Below are 25,201 nucleotides of genomic sequence, written 5' to 3'. Positions count from 1 at the left end.
GCTAACTAGAGAAATAAACTTCAAAAAATGGCAATTATAATACAAATTTCATGGCTATTTTTATAAGTAATTTGATGTATTTATTCTATGTTTTTCTATGCAAAAATGCTTCATGACTTTTTTGACAACCCAATGTATTATTTCACTTGACTTTTTTTTTTTTTTTTTTTTTGCTATAGGGTGTGTACACTTGCCAGAAAGACAGAGACAGAAAGACAGAAAGTGAGAAATCACCCCCGACGGGGCATGGCCACACCACAATCCCTTCTCCTCCATTCTCCTCTCAGGATCTTGAGTATGCACACACATGCGCCCGACGTGAGTTTAAGCCACTGGGTCCAGGACTTGAACCATGGTTGACTACATGGGAGTCCAGTGACATAGCCATTACACCAACTGCTGGTCCCCTCACTTGACTTCTTAACAATATTGTGAGATAAACATATCAGGGAAAAGTATTTCTAGTTTTTTGATGGGTTCGGGGAGGTTAAATAAACTGATTCATTCACTCCCGTGGCTTGAATAATCATACTGACTTCTAACTGGTCTCTGAGGCTGCTGATAATTGTAAAGTTCCATTTGAAAATACAAATCTAACCAGGATCAAATCTCTTATTTAAAAATCCATGACTTCCCATTTTATCCCCAGTCTCCAGTATAGTATTTTGCACAGAATAGGGACTCCATATAGTTGTTGAATAAATGAACAGATTACTGAATTATTGATGATAACAAATGATTGTGCTAGGATATAAACCTAGAACTCCCTATTTTGAGTATACAAAGAGAAAGCTTAGAAAATGTGAAAGCTACAAAAGACCAAGTTAGATCAAGAAGTTTAAATATTAAGGCAGTCAAGAACTGCTGGGGGACCAGTAGAAGACATAACGATTATTTTGCTGGACTCCCACAAGGGTGACTGCCATTCAAGTCCTAGACCTGGCAGCTTAAAACTCATGCTGGGGCATGTGCGTGTGTGCCCAAAATCCTGAGAGGAGAACGGAGGAGAAGGGATTGCGGCATGGCCATCGCCCCCCAGAGGTGATTTCTTGCTCTTTCTGTCTCTTTGTCTCTGTGTCTCTTTATCACTCCAGTGAGTACATGCAGCCTAGATCAAAAATCTCTCTTAAAGAATAGCTGGTATTTAAGCCCCAGTTTCCTGCCAGGACATAGTATTCTGATATTGAAAATGAAATAGAAGATACACAAATGTATGAAAGTGTAAGATGAAATATATAAAAATAAAAAAGTCAAAATCAAAAAAGTAAAAGTACGTTTTTGATTGATAAAATATGAGAAGTTATTTGCTGATGATAATGTATATCGTAATATCTTTGTCTTGACTGATATGCATGGTAATCGTGCTGAAAAAAGAAATGTACACTGTAAAGAGATATGTTGTAAATAAATAATATATATGTGTGTGTGTGTGTGTGTGTGTGTATAAAGTCATTATCAATTTCTAAACAAAAAGGGATTATTTCTTCAAACTTCCAAATTTCTAGTGACTTCTGCCTTAAAGGTATTTGGTTTGGTAGCCTATCAATAGAATTACCTGATAACCTTTCTGTTAGGTAATGGTACCCTAAGCAGTAGTTACCATATCTAGAAAGCATTAAGCTAAATGACTAATAAGTTCCAGCAAAAGCATCAGTCTGATTAGAAAATCATCAGATCTAGATCATTCCTTTCAAGACAACCATAGAAGTTTCACAGACAACTACCAAGAAGCAAAAGTTAATTTTTTATATCAGATTAAAAGGTATTTCTAAGCCCTTCCCAAACTATAGGCAAAGGTTCAAGGAGCTTGCAAAAGGCCTTCTGAGAACTGCTCGATGCATGCTAACTGCTGCTGATGATAATGATAACAGGAGCAGGTACTAATTACTGCATAATTAAGTGCTTTACCCCCAGTGAAATAAACTCTTCATAGATTATCTCATTTAATTCTGACACCCACCCTTATCATATTAGATACTACTATTATTCTTAACTCATAAATGGAATAGTGAGGAGTTAAATAATTTATACACGGTCACACTGAAAGTGATGACTTGAATCCATTCTATTGAGCTGACTCTAAAATCTGTGTTCTCAATGATGAAAGTATACTTGCTGAATTTCTCAGGCTCATACTAACCTATACAATTCCTTTATACATTTGGGATAAGAAAATAGGCAGCCCAGGCCTCACAGTCAAACACTGATGGTACCTTCACATGCTACCTTGTCCAGAGTTTGATTTCTTTTAGGACCTATACAGTTCTTTCAAGGACTCACAGACAAAAAGAGAATATACCTCACGCACACACCACTGGGTAGAAAGATGTAAGTGTTAATTATCTTGTCATTTGGGGCTGCATTTATACGCCTCTGTACAGTTACTTCAATTTTATGTATCATTTCTTTAAGGTTTTTTTTATAGACCACTGAGCATCTAAAGAAAAAAAAATGAGGGGGGTGGTATAGACATAGAATAGAATTCTTTCTTTTAAAGTAAAATAAATGTCCACAGAAAGTTTCTTGACAGACAAATTACTGCCAATCAGAAATGAAACATTAAACTCTAAATCAATGAACGTCAGTGGTTCTAAAATATATATATAAAAAATTTCAGTGCTGATATTGTGGTTATTAGGTACCATCAAGACCTTTAAATGTTACCTTTCAGTTGTTCCTAAGTCTGAAAGGCTATTACTGAATGGCTTTTCAGAGAAGACACTGGTTCTCTGGAACCCCTTTTACATGGTTAGCAAACTCATTATAGTTCCATCTTTTCATTAGCAGTCTTTTTTTTTTTTAAGTTATTGAGAGAGAGAGAAAGAGAATGAGAGAGAGAAAGAGACAAATGCCCTCAACAGATCTCATGCCATAATCCCTCCAACCCCTAGCTTTTCTAACAGCCTGGATTACAGGCTAGTATATGTTCCTTATATGTACAAGTCAGTCTGGGAACCAAACCATTACCTTTTACACGGCTTCCTGTACTGCAAAGTACTGCACTAGGTCTGTGCCACTGTGACTGGGTCTCTACCTCTCAGTCTTAACTAAAAGCTGGATCCCCACTAAGGATGCTGATTCTCCTATGGTTCTCTCAAATATGAGGTGCTCATTCTTCTACATAAAATTTACTTTACAATCAGGTTATAAGGTGGACATTTTTCTTTCTCTTCAGTGCTTCCTTCGGACCACCACTCTTTCAGAAGATACTTTAGCTTTATCACCCATTATCCTTTTTATCTCTTAGCTCTATTAGAAATGCAGTCATAGAGTCAGTTATTCCCAATCATTCATCAGACTTGTCACTTAACCAATACAATTGATTGCTATCCTACCTCAAGCCCTTTTCTTCTTTTTCTTTATAACAGAATGGGCTTTTATTTTTCTCAAAACTCAAGGAAAGATGACTTTACACTCAGCTTTAAGAGTTGATTTGGATTGGTCTAGTTAATCACTATATTTTTATTCTCCTAGTAAACAATTGGTGAAGACAGACGGAGGTGAAAGAACTCTGACTAATTAGATGCAAAGAATCTAGTAGACAACTTCAGAAAAGAGTGGTTTCTTTTGCATATTATCATGTCTAGATGAAATCCCTGAACCTGTGCTTATTTCTGAATGGTGAGATTAAATGGCTTTTATTTTCTTTTTGTGCTTTTCTTTTTATCCCAACTTCTCCCACATTGAGCAGATATTTCCACAAAGTCAAAAAATCTAAAAATCTTTGAGAAGATATTCACTTGATTCTGATACTGACCATCTTAAACTGATAGGAAAAGGACTAATATTCTCACTGTGGAAAATGAAAAAGACAACAAAAAATAACTGGAAAACTGGACAAGTTATCTGAAAGAATGATTTTAGATCTGGACAAGAGGCAATGACAGGACTACGATTCACAAAGATTGTGACCCTGAGAGAAGGGAAACAAACCAGATAAGCCTGCCTAGAGGCCATTTCCAGGCTGTGATACAAAGCAGGCAAATGAAGGGAACCCAGGCAGAACATGGTTGTCTCAATGAACTGAAAAGACAGAGACTAGAGTCTATGAAGTCAAGGCAACTAGTGTTTGCAGGAATGATTATAAGAGAGGAAGAAACTGCAAAAGATAGCATTCAGAAAAACGATACAAGAGCCCATGGAATATTTGGGGGAGTGCTAATTTGTGTATATGGGAAGAAATTACCCAAGACTGGAGAAAGAATTACAAGAAATAAATAGGCAGAATAATCTGTGAAGCTCTTACAGGGTTAAGCACACTCTGGGTTTTCAACAAATGGAGTTAATGGTTTCCAGACATCTAGGGCATCAGGCAGAATCTTCCAAAAGGCATTGCTTTGCAACTGAGGTTGGGATGAGTAGACAGCACAGTGGTTGGGACACTGGACTCTCACATGGCTGAATGTGGCTCGAATCCTGGACCTGGCAGTTTGAAAATCATGTCAGGTGCATGTGTGTGTGTGCTCAAAATTCCAGGAGGAGAATGGACGAGAAGGGATTGGGGAGTAGCTTTCCCTCCTAAGGGATGATTTCTCACATGCCATATAACAAAAACCGTAAGAAAAAGAACTGACGTTAAATTAGACCTAGACCAATGGCTTCTATGGACCCACTATAAACTTGAGAGTGAACTTTGAATGGATCTAACCAATACAAAGTAAATTAAATATATGTTAGAACAAAACCCAATACTCCTTTAAGGAATGCAACAAAATACAATACCCAACAACAACAACAAAAATACTCAACATAACTAAGAATAAGAGAAATGCAAATTAAACCACAATCAGATATTACCTCACACTTGTTAAGGTGACTATAAATTAAAAATATGAAAATTAACAAATATTGGGAAAGATACAGAAAAATGGAAACCCTGGTACTCTGTTGATAGGAATGCAAATTAGTATAATCACTGTAGAAAACAGTATGGAAGGTCCTCAAAAAATTAAATATAGAACTACCATATGAGCCAGCAATCTCACTAATGGCTCTATATCAAGAGAAAATAGAATCAGTATATCAAAGGGATATATATGACCTCCCATGTTCATTGCAGCATTATTCACAATAGCCAAGATATTCATGTCCATATATAGATAAAGAAAATGTGGCATATATACACAGTAGAAAGCCACTTGGTCTTAAAAAAAGAGACTCTGTCATTTGTGATATGGATGGATCTGGAAAAAGTTATGTTACATGAAACAAGCCAGGCACAGAAAAGACAAATATTGTATAATCACACCCATATATGGAATATTGAAATATTAAACTCATAAAAATAGAAAGTAGAATGGTATTTTACCAGAGGCTAGAGGAAAGATTCAGGGGATGTTGATCAAAAGACATATAACTTCAGTTACACAGGAAGAGTAAGTTAAAGAGATTTATTGTATAGCATGGTGACTCTAGCTAATAACAATATATTACATTATTGAAAATTGCTATAAGAGGGGCCATCAGATGGCATGATGGTTAAGGGCACTGGAATCCCACATGGCCAACCATGGTACAAGTCCTGGACCTGGCGGCTTACTTTCTCACTTTCTCTCTCTCTTGTTCTGTCCCTCTCTGATCAAATTAAAATAAATAAATATATAAAGTCGAAAAAATAATTCATTTAAAAAAGAAAATTGCTAAAAGAGATATTAAATGTTTACACTGTAACAAATAAATGATAAGTATGTCAAGCAATGCTACATTAATTAGTTTGATTTAACCATTCCACAATGTATATCTATTTTAAAACAGCATGCTATTCATGATAAATATATACATACAACTAAGGAAAAAAAAAAGTTGCTCTTATTTTTAGAGTTTGAGTAACATTCTTAAGACCCAACCTTCTGGGGTCTTACTAAATGCACACATATTTAGCTGGTCTTCCTCTCTGGTTGGTCAGAATTCCAGTGTCTCACAGGACTCTAACTTCAGGTATCCCTTTTATAGACACCACAGGTAATTCTCTGGCAAGCCTCACAGAATTTTATCCTACATACAGCAACTTAATTTTTAACATAAGAATTAAGAGCTCCCCACAGTAGATTGCTTAGGGACACTTCTCTGAGCAGCTCCTGGTCTCAGGTACCTTTCTCTAGCTGTCTCACTAGCTCTATACCTCAATCTCTGTGGCTTTAGTGTTGTTGCCTTTTTTTTTTTTTTTTTTTTCCTGAGTAAAAACACTGTTTTTGCATGGGCTCTAGTTTCCTGTGCTGCTGTTTTAGATAGTATTTCCAGACGGAAAGCCAGAGTGAATGCCAAGCTTACCTTATGTGTTTTTCTTCTTTGAAGGATCACAGCCTTATGTTGTCTGCTATCCAATGCATGAAAAAAGTTTTATCAAATAGCTTATCCAATTTTATATTTGTTCATGGCAAATGAGTAACTTTGATACTGTCTGTGATAGCTGTAAGTGGAAGGCTCTATTAATAACTTTTTAAACAAAAAATAGCATAGCCAATAAAATCTTAATTTCTAGCCATCAAAAAGAGTTAACCAAGGAAAACCAATTATCAGCAGCTAGAATAAAAAGGTAGAGCAGAGGTGTCAGCAGTAATTGTCCACTATTTCAATATTCTTAGAATAAAAAAAAAATTCCAGGAGTCATAACGTTTTTTGTTAATTTCCACTTCTCATTGACAGCATAGCAAACAACACAATACCCTTCATTCCTTCCTAATCCTAAGCCTAGTTTTGTGTTCAACCTGGTGTGAACAATTCATGACAAGTTAAATGCCAACAATAGCACTCACCTTGTACTTTACCAGCTACTCAATCTCTCAGCTTCCTTAGAATTGGAAGTGACCATATAGCTGTGTTTTTGTTTTCTGGGTTTTTTTTTTTAAAGAATTATTTATTTCCTTTTATTTATTTATTATTATTACTATTATTTTAATTTGCTGTAGGGCATGTGTGCTCACAGAGAGAGAACGCCCAGTGAAAAGCTAGAATCCATCTGATGTGGGCCTAGCCTTGCCCTTTTAACTGGAAAGCCTCCACCCTAAACCTCTCCTTCCAGCCCAAACACTCAGGAAAAGACCTGAATCCATGTGCATCTGAGGTGGGCCTAGCCCTTCCCCTATAATGGGAAAACCTCTGTCCTAAACCTCTCCTGGCCCAACAACCAGCAAAAAGCCAAGTAGGGTGGTCTCTGTCTTCTTTCTGTTTCTGTCTGTCTCTCCCTCTCCCTTCCTCTTGAAATTTTTCTCATATATATATATATATATTTAAATCTGTAGGTACTGTCTCTTGTCTCTGATCTCTCCTTTCTCTTGCTAATTTCAGAATTCAGGTGCATCTTAGGTGGGTCCAGCCCAGTCCTGCTCCTTTCAGCATTTATTTTGCCTTTTTAAATCCCCTTTCTATTGTTTTGTTTGGCCTTTTTTTTTTTTTTTTTTTTTTTTTTTTCTTTTTTTTTCTTTTTTTTTCCTGATTTCTCACCTTGCTTCTCACCTTCCACACAGTGAGTGTCTGGGCAGGTCTAGGTGCACAGTAGCAAAACATCTGAATACTTTTATAGTCATAGTAAACCTCAGCCCTCACTGAACTGCTACAGAGAGGGAGAAACTCATCTTTATAAATCTAAATTGAAATTCCTTTCCGTGGATACCACGTTGCAAAACACAGTAGTAGAGGAGAAATAGATAAAGAAGTACCTCACAGTAAAGTGAAGCATATGAGCTTACAGTAGCAGAAATCTCTAACAAATTAGGCAAACATAAATATACCACTAAAAATCAGAGAAGAGAGTCTGCAAAGTGAGTAGCTGGAAGAAATACAGAGCTGCAGTGAGCACGGCTCATCTCCTCCCACACATCTCTGATTCTTAGTTGAAACCCCACAACTCAGCCCAGGTGCACCTATTCCCTTGAAACTGTGAGGCCTTTGTAATATCCAGTTCCATTGACAAAAGTGCAGGTTGCTTGGTGAGGGTCAGAGAAATGGAACTGCAGAAATGTTGCAGGTCATCTCCTTCTGCATATCTCTAATGCTCAGAATTAACTTTAAGAAGGGAAGAAGTAACGCATAATCCATTAGATGACCAAAAATAGCCACAAAGGTACAAGAAATATGGGAAATCAAGAAAATATATCTCACCCAAGGGGAAAGAACAGCCCTTCATCATCCCCAGGACAGTATGATGGAACTCATGGAAATGTCAGATAAAGAATTTAGTATATTCATAGTGACAAAGCTAACAGAGATGCAAGAGAAGAGAGACAATGAACTCCAGAAAATGCAGGAGAAAAGAGACAACGCATTCCAGGAGGTGAAGAAGTTCTTCCACCATCTGAAAGAAGAAATATACAGCATAAAAAAGAATCAAATGGAACTGTTAGAGATGAAGGCTGTAATACAGGAAATCAAAACCTCCCTTGAAAGTATTAAAAGCAGATTAGATCATGCAGAAGATCGAATCTCTGAGGTAGAAGACACAACCTCTGACCTAGAAAAATACACCAAAAAGACTGAGAAAATAATCCAAAAAAACTGATAATAATATACAAGTAATATGAGATATCACTAGATGCCCAAACATCCAGATAATCAGTATCCCAGAAGGTGAAGAAACTAATCAGAGCATTGATAATCTATTCCATGAAATCCTGGAAGAAAACTTGTCAAACCTAGAGAGGGATTCAAATATCCAGACCCAAGAAATACAAAGGACCCCACATACAATCAACCCAAGATCTTCTCCAAGGCAAGTCATAGCCAGATTGACCAAAACCACAGACAGAGACAAAATACTGAAATTAACAAGAGAAAAACATCAAGTTACTTTCAAAGGATATCTCATCAGGCTAACATGGGACCTCTCATCAGAAACAATGCAAGCAATTGTGCTGGATAAAAATATGAAAAATGTAGTACACTGTAAAGATACATCTGATTAAATGTAATATAAAAATTATTATAATAATAAATAATTTTTTTAAAAAAGAAACAATGCAAGGAAGGAAAGAATGGGAAAATATATTCAAAGTGTTAAGTAAAAAAAACAATTTCAACCAAAAATACTATATCCAGCCAGACTATCCTTCATCTGGGAAGAAAAGATTAAAAATGTTCTCAGATAAACAAAACCCGAAAGAATTTACCAACACCAGACCACCTTTTTGAGAAGAAAATATCTCTTCCCAAAGGGAAAGAATAGCCCTTCATCATCCACAGAGAGTACAATGGAACTCATGGAAATGTCAGATAAAGAATTTAGGATATTTATTGTGACAAAGCTAACAGAAATGCAAGAGAAAAGAGACAATGAACTCCAGAAAATGTTGGAGAAAAGAGACAATGAATTCCAGGAGGTGAGGAAGTTCACAATGACCAGCTCTTTGAGAAATTCTGAAGGGAGTACTACTATACCAGAAAAACTCAAGACAGACAGACAAATAAGACAACAAAAAATAACCAAGAAAAAGGACAACTTAAAGGTAGTGACAAGTTCTAAAATATCAATAATAATGTTGAATGTTAATGGAAAGGTCAGACCACAGTAACACTGCAAATTCAAGAAAAGACAGATTACATGAGACTGAACTGGTGAAATAGAATTCTATGACTTTTGTCTAAAACATTACTGATTTTCTTCTATGTTTTGTCTTCCAGATTTAAGGATTTTTGTTTCTTTTGAGTTGTTGATAGCTTCAACAATTTGTTAAGAAAAAGATTTTTTTCAGTTGAAATATAAACTTTTCTCCCTCTCTGGCCCCTTTGCAATTGGAAAAATATTTGTGAGCATTCTTATTTTGTGGTAGAATGGCTATTTGAATAAGTTCAATAATACAGTAAGTAGTAAATAATACAATAGTATCTGTTGCTGTGCATCAGAAATTGAATTCTTCTGGGGCTTTGTGCAATTAACAGACAAAATTGGGATTAGCTCTTTTTTTTTTTGCAAATAAGTTAGTTTACATCTCTCTTTAGTAAAGGGGAATGGAGAAAGGAAAAAAATGTTTCAGAAGAAAATTATAGTGTACTTGTCACTAGATTCTAGGTTCGTCCATACTTTCAGTTTAAGATCTTTTGTGAATCAATAAAATGTGAAAAAAGAAAAGTTTAGTATGGAAGGGAGGGAGGGGGAAATGGGAAGGAAAACACTGGTAAAGATATGCTTAACTGACAAAAAATGAGAAGCTATTTGCTGATGATAATGTATGTAGTAATATCTCTGTCTTGACTAACATGCATGATATTTGTGTTGGAAAAAGAAATATATACTGTAAAGACATGTGATTAAATGTAAATAAATTAAAAGAGAGAGGTTGAAAATTGAGAAAGCAAGCTACCAGGTCCAAGACTCAAACCATAGTTGGCCATGTGGGAGTCTAGTACATCAAATGCCATGCCACCTGCTGGACTTCACAGCTTTGTTTTCATCAAGGAGACATACAGGGAAGTTTGCTACAGATGTTTTAAAAAGTCTTTATTTTCTTAATAAAAAGAATAGATAAAGCTGGCACCTTTTCCTGTCTAGAATGTCAATCTCTTCTGACTATAACATATATGGGGGATGAAAAGTCCGAACACTAAGTACAGCAGAGGAAATAAAAGAGCCTGGGTCCACAATGACATCACTAAGCAACTAAACCAATACAGCAACTTAATGCCTCTGAGAAAAATAAAAACCTATTTGTTTAAACCATTCTCTCTAAAGTTTTCTGTTTCCTGTAATAAAAAACATTTCTGACAGATAAATGTACACACCATTTGTTCTTTACACTAAGATGAGTTTGCAGATAACATGTAGTTAGTTTTAAAACAGAATATAAAAAGCAGGTAGCTGGAAATAGCATTCTTTTGAAGTCTTTGGACCAATCAAGTTTTCTTTGGTGTCTATTAAATGCATGTCTGCCTTATATCCCCCTCTAGATTGAAAACTTCCTGGTGGTCAGGGATCTTCTCTGTTCTAATAGGGGTCTAGACAATTTGGAGTGCTCAAATTAGCTTGTTGGTAGACTTTATTTCTAGATGTCCTGCAAGTTATTTCTATCATCGAAGCATTCCTTGATATCATCAGAAATGATGACCCTATTAATCTAAACTTTCTTTTTCACAGAAGTGAGTATGCAGGTAAGACAAACAAGCAAAATGATGGTTCACTGTCTTACGTTCACATTCTCTGACATCCAAGTTGAACTGCTGCAATGCTCCCAAGGTGAGCTGCCTTACTTCAGCTTCCAGCAAAAGTTGCATCAAGGAAGTGGCTAAATGTTTGCAAGCTGACATACATGCTGTTTGGGCCACCTTCCCCTGAAATACAAGAATGTAAACCATAAAGTTAATGTATTAAGATGAAATTCCAATAACAACAAAAAACTTATTTTTCAATTAGGTATTTCTCTAATGTTATCTCCATCAAGATATCCTTGCACTCAAATACTCTTGGAATTAAAGCATCTGATGGCAATCTTGAACATTAGCTTCATCACCATCAGTCCTTGTAGCTATAATACTAAGCTGAAATTCACAAAAACCAGCTATTTTGTTGAAAAACACCTTTTTCCCTAACCTAACAGTAAATAAAAATTATTCAAAATCTTAAGTAAACTGAGAAAGAATATTCCACATAATAAATTTCGGTTCCTTCCAAAATTTTTCAAAATAGCAAATATAAATAATCCTTAATTTATCTAGTAACTAGTGCTTACTGCTTTATGATTGACACACATAAATGAAAAGAATGATTTAAAACAAGGTTACCTAAAAAAAATGAAATGATTTATTATTTTTTAGAAAAACCTGAGATTTATTAATATAAACTCAAAGCTAATTTTTTAAATATGAAGTTTTAAATTAGTATTTTACTGTCTTCTTTAAAGGATCCAGATCACTTTACATTTAGTGAATTTACAATTTAGTCCCAGGTCTAAATTACATATCACAGAAGATTACCTACTTTTTTTCCAGATACATATTTTTATTTTCATGTTATCATTTATTATTAAAAAAACAGAATGGATAGTATACATTTTTAAAAGTCTGTGTTTTCAAATTAGTTGGTAGATCTTTCTTCTTTTTTATTTTTATTTTTTATTATCATCATAATCTTTATATTACATTGGATTACATATAACTTTACAGTGTATTACATTGGTTTTTCAAAAGGGAATGCCATGCATGTCAGTCAATACAGAGACATTAATCTCCCCACTTCAACATTCAATATCTTTTCTATGTTTTCCCCAATCATTATTTTTATTATTCTAATTATTTTTAAAACAGTCAATCATTATTTCTCATTTTGCTTGTAAAAATACTTTGCCCATCATGAAATACTTCTCAGACCAGTCCAGTTGAGAATACTATACATATCATCATCAACAGTTAATAAGCCATATCTGTTTCTCACTAATGTCCTGCCTATTGTTCACTTGCTATCTTTCTCTATCCTCTTCTCTTCACCTCCCCCATTCCACACTGTCCTATTCTCATTAAGTACCTTCACTGCTTTTATGTCCTCCAATTTTTTGCTCTCTATCATAGAGTGCGGATAGTCGGTATATATTGAGTGGATACATACAATATCTTTCTTTCATAGCCTGACTTACTTCACTCAGCAATAGATCCTTCATATCTGACCATTTTCTATCAAATTCCAGGGAGATATTTCTTCTTTTAAATTATAAAATATATCAGTTATACAGTAAGAAACAGAACCATATGATGGATACTTATGTTACCACTAAATATTGCAAATACAGTTTAAGCTTCTGTGTGGCCTTAATCATTTTCCTCCCTTTCCCAGAAAATGACCATTCTTGGAATTAGATATCCTATTTTTAGTTTTAAAGCAGTATTATGATAATTACATGAATAAAAACAATAGACTGTGTTATTTTAAATATGTTAAACTTTGTCATATTATGTGATATATCTTTCTGAAATTTTCTTTGTCAGTTCACTAGTATGAATGTGAAGACTGAGGCATTTCTGAATATCATTTCTTTGAATTGAGTACTATTATAAATTTTTCTAATTAAACAAAATGATATTCCATAATTTTATGTCTGATTATTTTATGTAATTAAATAATTCCTAAACTTGTATCTGATTAAAATCTTATTTTGTAGTATAAAAATAATAATAAACAATGACATTTAATAAATGTTCCTTATCTACATGGTTTATTTATATTGTTTCATAATCTACACTCTAGATGATTTGATTTGAGACAACTCTTAGGCACTTGGTATCTTATGTCATTTCATTCAATACTCACAATTACCTCCAAGAAAACAGTATTATTCTTTTCCTACAGACAAAGAATCTAAGACTCAATGAGCTTAATTTATACGAACTCATATGGCTATTGATATTTCTACAGAATTCCAATTCTGTATTTTTTCACTGTTCTACTATCTAAAAAGAAGCGATATATGACAGTGGAACAACTGGGTAAAAAGAGTTCTAGAGAATATTTAACAGGTTATCCAAGAGCTAGACTAGGCCCAAAAAAGTATGGTGCTAGTACTTTAAGAGTCGATTCAAAATACCGAGTATCTCATAGGGTGTACTTTTGAATTTGTAATCTAACATCCTTACCAAGGCCAAAATAGACACTTAAAGAACCCAACAAACCAAACATGGAGATACTGAGAAAATAAAAAATTTTCAGCTCAAAGCCCCCAAATCTGAAGGCTGACAGGATAGCATTTTAAAGGCTTTTCAGTGGCTCAACTAGATTGACAAGGAGAACCAAAGTTGACCTAGTCAAATGAAAATAAATGCTCAGAGTCAAATGTCCCAAGTTTAAATTTTTATGAAAACCTAAACTGACTAACTGTTTGGTAAAACTTACCTTTAGGAATCGATAGGCACACCTTCAGATCAGACATAATCACACACAGGCTATACCTTATGAAGCCATCCATGATAGTTACCGGTGCAGAGACTGCACCAAAAGTAAGACAGAATGCCAGAAGACGAAAAATGAACCAAGCATCATTGTTACATTTTCAACATACATAAAACCTGAGGTGCTCATCTTACATAAATGTGAGATCTGGAATGAGCAGTCCAACTGTGAGATACATGTGAATTTCTGCAAGAGTAAAAGGATGCCCTGGAAACACAAAAGGGATTAAAATAGTTGCTCTACGAAAGTCACATGATCTACCAGGAAAAGGATAGTTGCCAGATGGCAGCAAAAGTGGAGTAGCTGTTATTACAGGTGACACAGTTGGTCACAGAGGCTCAGTTAGGAGCAAAAACAAGGAAACTGGAGGAGCAAGTATTGGAGAAATGAGAATGTCCATGTCCTTTTACTTCTGAAAGTTGGTGGATAAACTCAAGACCAAGTGTGCTCAGCCTGCGTTTTATTGCAGCTGGGAAGAAGGAAATTAGGCAGACTATGTGGGTGTTTGACCATTTCCTGGTCAAAATGGACTGGTATAGGGACCAGCAGCTGGCGTAATGGCTATGTTACTGGACTCCCATGTAGTTGACCGTGGTTCAAGTCCCGGACCTGGTGGCTTAAATTCATGCCAGGCACGTGTGCATGTGTGCTCAAGATCTCGAGAGGAGTATGGAGAAGGGATTGAGGCATGGCCATCTCCCCTGGGGGGTGATTTCTCACTTTCTGTCTCTCTGTCTCTCCTCTCTGTCTTTCTGGTGAGTGCAAGCGCCCTATCGCAAAAACCTCTCAAAAAAATTTAAAAATGAAAGAAAGAAAGAAAGAAAGAAAGAAAGAAAGAAAGAAAGAAAGAAAGAAAGAAAGAAAAAATGGACTGGTATAAAAAACTTGCAATCTATGGGAACCAACAGTGAGTATGAGGAAGACACAGAGATGATATCAGAAGAGGAGAAAAAATACAACCCTCTGTGTCTGACTAGACAGCCTTTGCAGACCAAAGTAAAAGCCCATAAAATATAGCAGGGAAACAACGGGCAACCAGCCCAACACTAACCATCCAAGAATATGCATTGGCAGAGTTATGACATAGTAAAGACCTCAAGCAGATGCTGAGAAGGCATAGTGACCTTCTGGCTAGTGTGACTTGGGACACTGGGGGAAATAGCCTTTTGTTAGCTTGTAAGGAGTCTGAAAACATAAGTAACATCACCACTTGCACAGTCTCATTCCAGTACCTCCACAATGCCTGTAATGTGCAGGGAAACCACAACCTCACCGACTAGAATATTATGGCAATGAGAGAGTCCTGCCAAATGAAGGTGACACTCCTGGCCAGACTCCCACTTGGTGAGCATTAGAGGAAGAGCAAGACATATAAAAATTAGGCAAGAAACGAGCAATAAATATTCAAGAGTTTCAAAGACCTGATAAAGACATCTTTACAGCAAGGATGAAAAGTGGCTTGCTACAGAATGCCATGAGAGACTGGCATGGCACCCTAACCCCACTAGTAGGCCAGGTATAGGTGAGGCCATGGCTGATCTTGAAAAAGCCAAGATTATAAACATGTCCATCTAGTAACAAGGGTAAAGGTAATTAAAAAAAAAAAAAGAGAGAGAGAGAGAGAGAGAGAGGAAAGACTCCCAGCACTAGTGATACAGGAGTAAAAGATCCTATGTAAGTAACTAGATGTGGCATGATCTGCTGAGGTAACAAGAGAAAAACAATATGACAACTGAATGCTGTTCTTGCAGTCCTTTGGAAGGATTTCACCTAGGCACAGCAGTTCAGAATACTCTCTAGTGCACCCCCACTGGAGGAGGGTGAGGAAGCGGAAGTCCAATAAATGCATATCCTGATCACTACTTACAAAGGATGGAAGTCCCCAGGACCAAGTGACAAGGGAGGGCCCAGCTTGCCCTCTATATCAGAGCAATAAGGGTGATCAGAGGTCCCAGGTTGAGCTCTTCATACACTAAAGTCCACAGAACAAGCAGCAAAATGTGGCTTTAGTAGACATAGGAGCAGAATGTACCTTAGTATGCAGTGATCCTAAAAGATATCACAGGAAATAGGTCGCTATGGACAGTTATGGGGGGGGGCAGACTACGAGGATGAAATAAACTGATCCCATGGTAAGCTCTCATGGTAAGCATGGAGAAGAGACCCCCATTCTACTACAATTTTCATAACACCCATCTCTGAGAATATCCCAGGTAGGAACATAATACTTCACCATACTTCACAGATGTCTCAATTGAGTGAGCTTTGTCTTAGAGTCAGAGTTGGAAAGACAATATTACTAGGAAAAGTAAAATGAAAAGCCTGTTTCACACCAACCAGCTACAGGTATTATAAATGTTAAGTAGTGGGTGATTTTCCAAGTTCTTCTACCTCAATGGTATTTATTTAGCCCTATCATATGTCGTGCTTTGACTGCAGGAACCTCTTGTGTCTCCTTTGACTGAAACATTTTCAATATATTGATGATGTGATGTGAACCTTTGAAGATTTGTCTTTACTGTAGCACCTGGATACATCATGCATCCACTTCAACAACTGAAAATGGGCCTTCGACCTTCAAAAAATACAAGGTCCTAGCTTGGCTATAAAATTTTTAGGGGTAAACTGGTCAGGTAAGATATGCCTTTTTCAAGAGAGTTTTAAAATTTTATTTATCTATTTAACAAGCAATTTTATAGGTAAGTTACAACACTTCTGTTATGGTTAAGATAATGGTTCATCATCCAAAGGTTCATGTTCTAGAATTTGGTCTTGGTGGTACTGGATACCCTCCAAAAAGTTACAATCTGGCCATTGGTTATACTATGAAGTTGTTAAGTGAAAATGTAATCCCTTCATGGTGTCTCAGGGTGGGGCCTTTGGGTCTTGAATGTCAGTGTAGGTTGAGTTCTGGTGTTATAAGGAGTGAAAATGAGATGGGCAGAAGCCACATGTTCTACTCTACTAAAAGTTTTTCCATCCTCATTTTGTGATGCTTTTGGACTTTCCAGATATCAGAATTGTGAGTATTATAAATAAACCTCCATTTTCTTTAAAAATCACCCAGTTCCAAGTTTTTTTTTTGTTTGTTTTTTTTTTTTTTTTTTTTTTTTTTTTTTTTTTTGTTAGGGTTTTTCTTCGGGGCCACATGGGCTCACCAAAGAAAGAGATAGTGAGAAGCAAAGTGAGAAATCACCCCACCCTACCCCAGAGGGGATGGCCACTCGGCAATCCCTTCTCCTTCCAGGTATTTCTTTTAACGCCCCAATAACAGACAATTTACCTGCTCCTAAAACAATGAAGCAGCTATGGGGTTTTTTAGGCCTCCTGGGATGTTGGAGAACATTTACTTGACAAATGGCACAATGCCTCTGCCCTTTAAACTAAGGCAAGGTTCATTGACAGGAGAATAGAAAGCAAGAAGAGGCTTTAGGACCTCTTTCGGGAAGAATACCTACGGCAGTGGATGTGATTATTCAGCCAGAAGAGTTAAATTGGATCTTATAACAAACTTAGCAGAGAGGGCATTCTCCTAGGATTTTAGTTACAACTCTGGGAAGGTGCAGAAACTTTGTACTTGCTAAAAGAACAGGTTCTAGGGATGGACAAAGCTTTACAACAGGTAGAACACATAACCACAGTCTAACAGTAATAATGCATACAGGCCTTCCCAAAGTGATGTGGCTAAAAAGATGCTCCTCCAGATTCATATTAGCAGTATCCTAATCACCTACATTCCATAAACATCATGCTTATCTACAAAAGCACAATACTTTGTCTAATAGTTCCTTGAGACTATTACATGCTATCCTAGGACATGTTCAATATGAAGATAATTGTGCTGCTATTAAAGGTGTCATTATCTATGACAACAGATACCAGTCATGTCCCTGCTGAGACTTGGTACACTGATGGCTCCCATTGGGGTAATCCTAGAGTCTGGACAGCAGCAACTATTCAATCCCACACTGTAGGTTTAAAAATAAGAAGACAACAAAGTAGCCAGTGGGTTGGTTTAAGGGCAGCCTGGTTAATTTGCACACATGAACCCCGGTCTTTAGTTATTTGCATGGATAACTGCTTCATATGTAAAGGGCTCACCACCTGGCTTACCTCATGGGCAAAGAGCAACTGGAAGGAGTTAAACCATTATGGGAAACTGACATGTGGAGAGACATTTGGAACAGGTTAGAAATCAACAGACTAATCTAGCAGTATCATATCCCTGCCCATAAGTCAGTTTCACCCCATGGAAATATGTAGGCTGATGTGCTAGCAAAGATCAAGGTGTTAACTCTTCCCCAGACTTGTAAAGTAGAGACCAGATACACAAACATAGTTGGCACCACAGTGCAAGAGCTGGATGGCACATAGCAAGGGATCCTGGGATGCCTCTTCATTACGCAGATCTTGAGCAGCAGTGGGAAAGTGTTTGGTGTGCTCTTCTGAATATCTCTACCATTTTCCTCATCACTCATTCATAATGTTCTCTTGCAATCACCCACATTACATGAGTGGACAAAGGTTATAATAGAGGCTATTGGAGACCTCAAGTCAACTGATGTAAAAACAGGAGTAATTCTATATCAGTGTTTGGGAGCTGATGTAAAAGGAATCTCTATGATCATGTTGGTATAAAAAAGTTTGACCTGGTGTATTTTTGTTGAATTAGAAAGGATTTAACGATAGATGCTGTTCTCCTCCCTCTAGACCCTTAGGGACCATCTCAGAAGAGGGAGATGCATGAAGCTACAATACCAGATAAGTGAGCAGAGTGTGGTGGAACCCAAGTGACCCCATCTTGAAGCTAATCTGCCATCTTGACTGGCATTTGACCCCAAACTCCTTGGCTATGTTCCCAAAATAGGAATATAGCCTTAATTATGGTAGTAAACATACCTACTATCCTTATCCATGGACTGACACACTTTAGTCATAGTTAAGATATAATACTGAAACCTAAAACCACTCTGTACATTCTTCAGTTGCCTCCTTGCATGTACTCCCTCTTCACAGCCCCCCACCTTGATAACTATTGGGTTGTTAGAAAAGTCATGATATATTTTTTCTATGCAAAAATGTGTCTATGCATCATGACTTTTCGGATGACCTAATATATAAGGCTATGCCTTTGAGGAAAAGGGTGCAGAGATCTTCTTGTCTTATAGCCACCCAAGACCTTGCTTCTATCTGCAAGTTCCCTTAAAAAACTTAACCAGCAAACTGAACTTGTCTCTCTCATACTCTCAGCTCCTTCAAAATACAGAGGTTGATTTTCTTCCATGGTCTTACCTTGACACAATATGTTGTACTTCATTAAAAAGTTTATCTAACAAAACAAAAACATGGCTTATAAGGAAGAAAAGAACTTACAGGGTTTTTTTTTTCCTAAGAAAAAGGACATGCCATTCACTATTTATTATTCAGACATAATTAAACATAATTAAGATAAATGTGTAAAGATCTCACAAACTCTTCCAAAGAAATAGAGAAAGCTCAGTATTCATTACTTTCTATTGCAATGTACTTTAATTACACAGCAGTAATTAAGTGCTATGTTATAGTACTAAATGTGAGTAGATGTGAATAGCATAGAGAAGGCATCGTCATCATTAATACTACTGCCATCTCTACCACCAGCACCTCTGAGACTGCTTCCATTTACTAAATACTGACTGTGTGCCAAGTGATTTGAAAATATTATCTCAAATAATCCTTTTTTTTGAGATCTGATTTTATTAATTTCTTTTTCTAAAAAAAAAAAACCTTATTTTTGACTGGATTCAAACTTAGAAGTAAAAGCTCTCAAAGAGGACAGCCTGCGTCTCTTCATAATCTGTTCTTGGCATTTTTCTTTAGCCTCCTTCATTCTCTTGGCCAAAAGTTTAGCATACTCTGCTGCCTCTTCCTTATTTTTCTTAGTACGTTGTTTCTTTTCTTTTTTTTTTTTTTTGAGAGTTTTTTTCTTGCTATAAGGCACATGTGTGCGCCAGAAAGACAGAGACAGAGAGATAGAAAGCGAGAAATTACCCCCCAGGGGGGATGGCCACGCTGCAATCCCTTCTCCTCCATTCTCCTCTCGGGATCTTGGGAATACATGTGCATGCGCCCGGTGTGAGTTTAAGCCACCAGATCTGGGACTCAAACCGCAGTCGGCTACGTGGGAGTCCAGCAACATAGTCATTACGCTAACTGCTGGTCCAGTACGTTGTTTCTTGAGAGCAATACGCCAGTGTTGGTGTTGAAGGACATAGGGAGTCACAAGACACTGAATCTTAGGTGCTTTGGTCCTAGGTTTCTTACTTTCTTTATTTAAGGACTTTCTTACAACATATTGGCGGGCATTGTCTTTTTTAGAGAGATTGGAAAGTTTTTAGATTCTGCTAGCTCTCTTAGGCCCCAGGGGACAAGACATAGTAGTATCAGTCAATCTTGGAATATCTTTCTCTCCTTTTTTAAATAGTAACCAAGCTGAGAACACTCAGATTGGCATCCACAATGCAACCCTGAACAGATTTGTGGTTTCTTTCTCCAGTTCTCTTTGGTCTGTAATAGGAATGTCCCTTACTCAGTAGCAGGCGGATACGGCCATGGGTCAAGACACCCTGCTTCATGAGGAAACCTTGTTTGTCATTTACGCCACTGATCTGAACTACATAACCCTTCTATTCTTCACCCAAAGCATCAGCAGCAACTTATGTGGCCATACACTTCTCATAAAAAGTATGAAGTTTGCATTCATCATCCACTTCAATGAGTTTCTGGCAGCCCATGGCTGAGAAGGAGACATTCAGCTTCATTTTGAAGCAGCTGACCTCCTCCGAGTCACCACGAAAAAGAGGCCCTCAAATAATTCTCATAAGAACTTCATGAGATCGTTAATCCTCAATGTGCAGATAAAGACAAAGAACAAGATGTTAAACAATTTGATTACATCTTGTAATTAGTGGATTTAGGATTTGAATCCAGTTGTGTTGACTCCAAATACTCTTAACAGTCATTTGTCTCCTGGTAAAGGGCCTTGTGGTAGTTGCTGCATCTTTTCGTTGCTCTTACAGACACCTAAGACTTATGCATATGGCCGACCACACAGGTTGAATCCTGATCCAGTGACTTGAAAAACACACCGGATTCGTGTGTGCCCCAAATTCTTATGAGGGGAAGGAATTGCAGCATGATCACATCCTCACATCCCATTGAGGAGTACTTTATCTCTCCCTCTCTCTCTATGTCTCTTTCTGGCAAGTGTATGCATCCTTTGACAAATAAAAACCAAACAATCAAACAAAATGGGTAATTGATAGAAGGAGCTGCTATCCCATGTGAGCTGATGCTTTTCTGCCACTCATCCATCCAGGAGCAACAGGGAAGCAAAGGCTGCCCAATCTTAACTCATCAGCAAGGACCCCCAACTAGTCTGGAGTGAGAGAGGAGAGGCTGATATGGCCTTCAAGGACCAACACTTGCTTCTTGCTGTCCAAGAGACAGAAGGAGATAAAGGAAAGCAAAAGCTGCCTGGCCTTAGCTCATCACCAGGGATCCCTCCTCCCAGCCTGCAGTGGGGAAGGAGGAGCTGCTATGGCAGCTACAGTCCCAGAGAGAGATGGAGCTGCTGCTCCATGTGTGCTGATACTGTTCTGACCCTCACTCATCCAGGAACAAGAGTGAAGCAAAGGCCAGCTGGTCTTAGCTCAACAATAGGGACTCCTGACCAGCCTACAGTGGAGTTGTACAGCTGCATGCAAACTGGACTATGACCTTATGTATGACCTATTCAACTCAACCTCCAGCCACATTGGGAACAGAGAGGCGTGGGTACACAGTAACCCAACACCTGAAGACAATAATTTTTGGAAGAATTTTCTCCCCACAACCACCCACCTGCACCCCCCCACACACACACACACAAAGCAGCGAAAGGAGAGAAACTCCTCTGAAAACCTAAACACAAAACTTCCACTGTGGATCCCAGACTTCCATCCACAGTACAGGAGGAAAACTAGCAGAGAGCTAACTTACACTACAGGGAAATGAATGAATAGAAACATAGTATAGTATAGAAACATACTCCAAAGTAGTAGGAAGAAGTGAGTATAACACCAGATGACTAAAAATCAAAGCAGAGTCTCAAGAAACAGGAGAAAACCAGGAAATACCTCCTTCAACACAAGTAACATGATAACCCCTTACCAACAATGGATAAAACACAAGAGATCACAGAAAGGTCAGAAAAAGAATTCAAAATATTCATTGTAACAAAACTTAATGAGATGCAAGAGAAAACACAACCAATTCCAAAAGATAAGAAAATCCCTCCAGGACTTGAAGGAGGAACTCCATAAAGAGATAGACACTCTGTAAAAAAATCAGACAGAACTGGAGATAAAGAATATGATCCAGGAGATCAAAATCACCTACTAGATTAGAGCAGGCTGAAGAAAAGAAATCTCTGTCCTTGAAGACAAAAACCTCCAACTTAGTCCAACCAACCAGAAAGAGTAGAGGAACAATATACAGGAAACCCTGACACCATTAAACAAGCCAAATAACTATATAATAGGTATTCCAGAAGTCGAAGAGACAGGTAATAGGCACAGAAAATCTCTTTCATGATGTATTAGCCAAAAACTTTCCAAATTGAGAGGCAAACAGACACCCAAATCCAGAAAATACAAAGGACATCAAATAGATATAACACAAGATGATCTTCTCCAAGGCGTATCATAGTCAAAGTGGTAAAAATTAAAGTTAAAGACAATATTCTAAAAATGGCAAGGAAGAAACACCAAATTACATACAAAGGTTACCCCATTAGACTAATGTTGGGCAAATCGACTGAAACAATGCAGGCAAGGAAAGGAGAAGACATATTTAAAACTCTGAAAGAAAAACAATTTCAACCAAAAATATTTTATCCTGCAAGATTATCCTTCAAATGGAAAGGAAAAAATAAAATCATTCCCAGATAAAGAATTGCTGAAAGAGTTCACCAAAACAAAAGTGGCTATTCAGGAAATACTTAAGGAAAAACTACATCAGGAAAATTAAAGGGAGATAAATAAATTAATTAGATAAAATAATTAGGGGGAAAAAAGCAGCAAGAGGACAGGGATAAGACCACACAATACCAATAATAACACTGAATGTCAGGATTAGATTCCCCAACTACAAGGCTAAAAATTCATATTTAACTATCACACACAAGCAGGTTTAAGTATAAATTCACCAATTATTAGACAGCTGTCTCCACAGGTTTTATAATGCCTTCATATGTTTATTATTAACCGTTACTCATTGTGTAAATTAGATAAGAGGAAAAGTCCAAGATGTTACAAGTAGCTGAGTCTTTCTTTGGAATGAATTTAAAGAAGGCTAAACACAAGAGTTTTGTAAGCCTATAAATCACCAAATCACTGATTTTACCATGTCTTCTCTTTTAAACATTTCTTTCCAATTTTGTTTCGTTTTTGCTTTTTTGAGCACTTATTTCATTACGCACAGTACAGGGCTATGGTCTTACAAGAACGCATAGTGAGTAACAGCTTTCTTCTATCTCTTGCTAATGAGCTATTGTTACGCACAATTTTACCCATCTCTTACTGGACCAATGACTGATACCATAGATCTTTTTAGATTATCAACTCCTATCTCCCACAATACTCTGCATGGAAATTACAATTTTTCTTTCACTGGTTATGTTAAAATTATCTTTGCTCTCAACAATCTATCCTCACTAATTTACTAGATCTTTTATTGTCTGATTTTTAACCACTTCATTTTTCTTTAGAACTGTACTTCACATAAAGAACATTATTGCCAATTCATTATATTCCTCCAAAATAACAAGTAGAGCAAATTTCAAATGTTCATAATTTTAAATGTTTAAGGTGGTGAATATGTTTTATATCCTCAATTTATTACACACTATATACATGCTTTTAAAAGCCATATTGTAACTTACAAAGATGTATAATGATTATACGTAAATCTTAAATTACAGTAAATATATTTTTAAATACAAAGAGAAAAAAAGGGGGAAAAGTAAGTATTCTTTGAGATAATAGGTTACCTTGTCTCACTTTACTAAATTTTTCATTATCTATATGTATCACATACATACTGTCATGTATTTTTAAAATACACAATAATTTTTTTTTTTCAAAATTAAGTTGGGCAGTGATGTAGCAGTAATGCAATTGGGTCCATATGGTAAAAGGCCTGGATTTGCCTATCAGAATTCTCTCAGTACTTTGGTCTTGCATGCGTGCCTGATATCTGAACTGACTGAGAGTGGGGGCAGACCATGGCATGGGGACCCTGTTTCGGGTGTGCATCTCTCTCTATTTCAGAAGAAGAAATAAGTTAATAAACTTAGAAAAAAATTAAATTGTATATTACTGTCTTTTTTTTTTTTTTGAGAGGTTTTTGCTATAGGGCATGTGCACTCGCCAGAAAAAAGAGAGACAGAAAGCGAGAAATCACCCCCCATGGGGGATGGCCACGCCGCAATCCCTTCTCCTCTATTCTCCTCTCGGGATCTTGGGATCTTGGGCACGCACACACATGTGCGTGGCCTCGTGAGTTTAAGCCACTGGGTCTGGGACTCGAACCGCGGTCGACTACATGGGAGTTCAGCGACATAGCCGTTACACTAACTGCTGGTCCCTATTACTGTCTTCTTTTATACTAAGTTTCTTTCTAAGATAATGTTTTTGAGATTCATTTATGTTGCATGTATGCATAGTTTGCTGAAAATTTTGAATAAATCTCCATTTATTTCCATTTTTATTAATGTTTATTTTCTTTTTTTATTAATTTACATTCTAATTATTTCCACTTATGAATAATGTCTTAAACTAGAAATACCTGCTTTCCTTGGCAAAATACCTAAAAGTGAAATTGCTGGATCATAGAGTGCTTGTGTACTTAAATTTATAAGAAACTGTCAAAGATTTTCAGAGTAGTCACATCCCCAACAGCAGAGTAAAGAGTTGTTCCATATCTTTACAATGACAATTTACATGTGTCATTGTAAATGTTTTAATTTGAGCCAATTTGCCAGAGCATTATTGTATCTTCATTTTAAATTATTCCAATGTTGTTTCTACTTGAGTAATTTGTAATTCGTGTCTTTATAACTTTTGTGTCTTCTGAAATTTGTGTCTTTTAAAGAATTTTGCTAAATCATATATATTGTTGTTTTTTTTTGTTTTTTTTTTATTATAAATTTTTTCTCATCACAACACACATATGAATTTTCCATCCAAAATACATTGTGCATTGGCTCAATCAAGCACATCAACATACATGTTCTCGGCAGATGATTTCCCAATTCCC

At 36.7% G+C, this 25,201-nt stretch overlaps 1 protein-coding gene across 2 annotated transcripts in view; it reads right to left on the bottom strand.

Moving 5' to 3' along the window:
- EXOC6B (exocyst complex component 6B) overlaps positions 1 to 25,201 on the bottom strand; it is a 682,873-nt gene that overhangs the window by 183,874 nt on the left and 473,798 nt on the right. For both annotated transcript variants that reach the window (XM_006151262.3, XM_006151263.3), the window contains exon 19: positions 11,118 to 11,259. In XM_006151262.3, the coding sequence (XP_006151324.1) occupies positions 11,118 to 11,259 (142 nt within the window). The remainder of the gene's footprint in view (positions 1 to 11,117; positions 11,260 to 25,201) is intronic.

The sequence above is a fragment of the Tupaia chinensis genome, unplaced genomic scaffold (genome assembly GCF_000334495.1).
Source record: "Tupaia chinensis unplaced genomic scaffold, TupChi_1.0 Scaffold000316_1, whole genome shotgun sequence".
Taxonomy (NCBI): Eukaryota; Metazoa; Chordata; class Mammalia; order Scandentia; family Tupaiidae; genus Tupaia; species Tupaia belangeri.
This window is presented reverse-complemented; position numbering and strand designations above follow the sequence as displayed.